The sequence below is a fragment of the Bactrocera latifrons genome, unplaced genomic scaffold, assembly GCF_001853355.1.
Source record: "Bactrocera latifrons isolate USDA-ARS-PBARC rearing strain unplaced genomic scaffold, ASM185335v1 scaffold_8, whole genome shotgun sequence".
Lineage (NCBI taxonomy): Eukaryota > Metazoa > Arthropoda > Insecta > Diptera > Tephritidae > Bactrocera > Bactrocera latifrons.
This window is the reverse complement of record NW_017537489.1, coordinates 1,490,358-1,495,619: the sequence shown is the minus strand read 5'-3', so window position 1 is coordinate 1,495,619 and position 5,262 is coordinate 1,490,358. Positions and strand designations below refer to the sequence as shown.

General features: G+C 40.3%; 1 protein-coding gene across 1 annotated transcript in view; it reads left to right on the top strand.

Moving 5' to 3' along the window:
• Positions 1-5,262, top strand: part of LOC108976720 (gonadotropin-releasing hormone receptor) — a 38,674-nt gene that overhangs the window by 27,638 nt on the left and 5,774 nt on the right. The window contains exon 2 of the mRNA XM_018945983.1: positions 1,905-2,691. Coding sequence (XP_018801528.1) covers positions 1,936-2,691 — 756 coding nt within the window. The 5' untranslated portion in view covers positions 1,905-1,935. The remainder of the gene's footprint in view (positions 1-1,904; positions 2,692-5,262) is intronic.

The window sequence follows — 5,262 nt, the reverse complement described above, 5'->3', positions numbered from 1 at the left end:
AGCTTGCACGGACGGACGAACAGACGGACATCCGGATTTCAACTCTACTCGTCACCCTGATCACTTTGGTATATATAACCCTATATCTGACTCTTTTACTTTTAGGACTTACAAACAACCGTTAAGTGAACAAAACTATAATACTCYCTTTAGCAACTTTGTTGCGAGAGTATAAAAAACGAACCAATTAGAAAAAGTATTATTCTTTTATGAATGGCAGATTTATCTTGTAGTTATAAGTTACTTCGTAAATTACATAAAGGCAGGGTTTGTTAAGTTTGTCACGAAGTTTGAAACGTAGAAGAACCTATAAAATGTATATACGTCACGCTGATGAGCTGAATCGAGTTAGCTATGTCAGTATTTTCGTAAGTCTGTCTATATAGTATTCCCTCAGCTTTGAGACGTAGATCTGACGCACATGTTCTTTTCTCCTCAAGAAACTGCTCAATTTTCGAAACCGCCGATGTCGGAGTAATATAGTATATACATAGCTGCATTGCAAAATGATCGATTAAGATCAAGTTCCTGTATGGAATCTATTGTTTTTATAAAGAGCATTATAGTTTGGTTGCAACCGAAGTAATCATTTTCATCTTATTTAGTTTTTAAAATTTAAATATAGGGGACAGAATTTGTCTCGGGGGGGTTGATCATATCTCTAAACCTTGCAATGGCGCATACCAAGCTACCCCTTTATACCCCGGCACCCAGATCAGGTATATCTTATTGCAAACTGATAGGTGGTTCAGCCTGCCTATACACTCCTCCACTAAAAGCGATTTGACCTGATAGCCTCCAATTAATATGGATAGCTTGGTATGCGTTCCCGCAATGCCTGCTCTAATGCCTTCCGGTATATTCGAGCCGTCATTGTTCTAAAGGATAGTACTGCCCCTCAGAGGTGGGACGAGCGTGGAATCACACCTCTCCGTCTTACTGTTGAGAGTAAATCTAAAATTCTTTGTAAAGTATACCCTCTACATAACGCCTCCTTTGGAAGAAGAGCCAGTGGTGAATTTTTCCCTTAGGCCTTCATTTGTTGAGACGACATTATCTTAACTTAAGCTTATCTCTAATGTTTACTGCCATTAGCAGCACAGGTAGTTAGTTTGATCACTAGATCCAGCAGTGTGATCTCCAGCATGGTTTGAAGTACCTCGGTTGATCAAGTGCGAATTGCCCCTGAAGCGAAGACGCAAGCAGCTTCGATAATTGAAGACTTACCGAAGACTGCATTGCCTTCGATACCCAAGCAACCGCTCATAAATGATAATAGACCTTACGATCATGGCTTAAAGCCCCGGCAGATCCTGGGGCCGCAAGTTAGGTATCATCAGATGGCTGTATATCATGATTGCCTTAGTGGCGTGTTAATTCCACGTGTCTATTCCACCGCAAGGTTGATTCTAATGTGAAGCCTAGGAATTTGACCTCTTTAGACCACCAATCGACTGTGATGAAGTGTTAGGGGTCTCAAGACCAGACCGGAAGGGATATTCGCTTTGTAAAAGTGACGACGCTTATTTTTGACGGGTTGATATTTAATCCTACCGTATTTCATCATCCCTTAGCTAGACTTAAGCCATTTCTTAATTAATTCGGCGTACCCCTGGCACCGAATCCCATTATTGGTTAGCAACTCATTGAACTCATCTACTACTAGACTCCTTAGCTGTGAGGATAGAACTACACACTTTGGGCAGTCCCTCGTTGTACCAATCGAATCTTACTCTCCCCCACAGTGATTTCAGCTATCCTAGTACGTAGTACAGTCTCTATCTATCTGCATACTGGAGTCACCAGTCTCGCAACCACGCCATTTATCTAAAATACTAAAATTTAAGGAAATTTAAAAATATTCAAAATTAACGAAAAACTTTTCTCGATTTCTCATTTCACAGCAAATACGAATTTACCTCGAAAAATCACTAAATGGAAGGTGCAAGCGTGGTGGCAACATCCATTCTCAATTCACAAGCAGCCGTGGGAGCAATGCTTGAACATTTCGCAGAGAATTTAAGTCACCAGCAGCAATATTACGAGAGTCATGAACCCCACGCACGTGTGGCGGCAAACGTAATTGCTCCAACAACACTACCAAATATAGCACTGTCACGTCTGGCGCAAGTTCTCACAATAACACAAAATTTAACGGATAATACCACAGTATATCCTTATCTGCCAGACACTTTAGACACAACACTTACACCGTCAGCAACGAGTAAAGAAGTTTTCTACACACATGCGCCACAATTCTCCACCACCACGCTGATAAAGGTCTGTGTGCTGGGTGTGATGGCGATTTTCTCACTCTTCGGCAATATGCTCACCATGTGGAATATTTATAAAACACGCTTCAAGCGGCGTAGCTTACGCAACTCTTGGAATGCCATCTATTCGCTGTTGTTTCATCTATCGATCGCCGATTTGCTTGTAACGGGTTTCTGTATTATCGGCGAGGCCGCCTGGGCGTACACGGTACAATGGCGTGGCGGTGATCTCTTGTGTAAATTCTTCAAGCTCTTCCAGATGTTCAGCTTATATTTATCCACCTACGTGATGGTGCTGATCGGTGTGGATCGTTGGTTTGCGGTGAAATTTCCCATGCGTTCGTTATATATGACCAAGAGATGCTATCAATTTTTGGGCATTGTCTACATGTCTTCGTTCATATTGAGCATACCACAGGTGAGTGGAGTGGTTTTTCTTTAAATCGCAGTTAGTTATTATTAAGAATTTATATTGAAAATCCTTAGTCCACCTTTTACTTTCACACAAGCCCTCAAACTATTCAGACATTGATCAATAGCAAGACACAAAGTTTATATGGAATCTAAGGTTTTCTAAGACGCTCCAAATGTCTATGAGGTATTCAACAGACAAAGTTGGATAACATACAACTCTGACTACAAACTGTAGTCCAATAGATTAAAATCTGGAATTTCAGATGACAGCTATGAAATCATACGCGTTGCATTTACTATTCTGCACCTCGGATAAACTCGTATAAGTCTTAGCATTGATCTCGTCGATATATTCAGTTCCCTTGACATAATTTACTGTTTTTTAAGGGGATTTCTGCGAATACGAAATATCTTGGGCTTATCCTTGATAAAAAGCTTTCATGGAGGTAAAATATTGAAGAGAGAGTAAGGAAGACATCAGTTGCGTTATATAACTGTAAAGGAGCTATAAAGAAAAGGTAATGACTCTTAATAATGGTGATCTTTTGATTCTATGAAACCGTAGTCAAGACAATATAGTCATCAGCACTTCCGTTGATCTCCGAACTACACCAGTAGCACTTAGTGCCATTTTACACACGTGGATATTGCTGGCAGCTGCATTGCTGTGAAGTGAACTCTAACGTTCAGCGAAGCTGGGTATACATAGAACCGACTGTCTTGGGAATTGAGATCTCGGTTTTGCTAAGACTGCTAGTCCATACCGGCGGAGTCGCTGGAGAAGAGGCACAATGCGCTTTTTCATTGAAGAATCGGAAAATAGGAGGGGAACTTTTCTGTAAGGAGCTTTCCGTCAATTTTAGCTTTAAGCTATCGAACAACTGTAGTGATTTTAAACGTAAATTGGGTACAAAAAAAAAATCACTATGCACTCAAAGCTAATCAAGAAGGGTATGTCCTCAGTAGAAATGTCGACCAGCTTCAGAATCATTTGAATGCCTGGTTCTAACGTAATCGCTGGAAACTACCATGAACTGGCCAGAGTTGGTACCCCTGCTCGCTCACAGCGGAGTAGGACCGACTGGATCTCCATCTAGCCTTCTAGCGCTAGACCAATGTAATTCACGCGCACTTAGGAGCGGCTAGTCAACGACCCTCTCCTGTGTGAATACATACAAGATTTTTTTTGGCCTAAAGTAAAACGCAGGAGATCCATTGGGTTACTTGCCCTTAGCGAAGTTCATTTTGCTGCAATCATTAGGGTTCATACTGCATATTGTACAATAGACAGTCTAACGGTAAAGGTAAAAATTCTGTTGAATGCAAGTTATCAAAGTTGTATGGAAAGGGTGATTCAGCCTTTGTAAAACTGAGATTAAAAGGTCGCGTCTTAGGCGAAACAGCACACATAGTCTCAACAAAGGCGTGATAGACTCGAAGCGCTTTGTAGATTTTTGAAGGTCTTATAATATATACCATAGGAGTTGTATGTGCGGCAAATTTTGCTTATTTACGGCCCCATTGAGTTGTGAATAGGCCTCATCGCTGAACAATATTTGCCTCGAAGAAGTTGGATCATCTTGGAACTTTTCAAGAGACCATCGACCGAATGCTGGGTGATGGTGTTGCGAACAATATGCTCAGCAGGTCGATTATGTTGACCATAAGTTGAGTGAAAAGCACGAAACACTTGCTTTGCAGAACGTGAATTTTCATAATAAAGTTGAGCGATTTGTAAACGTTGTTCAGATGTAAGTCTTTTCCTAATGAAATGCCAAACGATACTGAACAAAAATAACATGACAGCTTGACACGACTCACGCGAGGTCTCGCGAAAAAAGGCTATTAAAAGAGTACCTTTTTTTGGATCACCCGTTATTAAACGTATTATTAAAATATGAACTACCCTTCTCCTGCAAAGACCAAAGTAGAAGAAAAGTTTGAATCAAAATCTGTAATTCCATTTAAGCCCCTGGCTGTGCAAACTGGATGAAAGGGGTATCGAACAACAATTGATATAGACATAGTAGAATGGTATAATCAAATAAACATAAAATTAGGTTCAAATCACTTTAAAAAGGTCTCCTCTTGTATTAAGTTCAACGGCATACATCTGTTGCTTCTCTCATCTGTATGCAATATTCTTGCCAAGAGAGTAGTGCTCAAATTTAGCGAGCAGAGTAGTGGTGCGCGGACACGGATAATGTCAGCCTTTTAGACTAGAAAACCACTTGCCCACTTCAGTCAAATAGCAAAAATCTTCAGACTGTTAAAGTGCCAATCAAGAAGAGAAAATATTAACAGTTATGAGTGCCACTTAAGAAGAGTACACATTAAAGAGCTCTTACGGTGCCTAAGCGTATCAAATAATATTTTTGTGGCAGAAAGGACACAAAAGTAAATTTGCGCAAATTATAATATATTTCATGCACAGGCAAGCATTAAAGGCGTTTTTATTCATCTTTTGGAGAATATAATGGGTGATTTTTTTGAGGTTAGGATTTTCATGCATTAGTATTTGACAGATCACGTGGGATATCAGACATGGTGTCAAAGAGAAAGATGCTCAGTATGC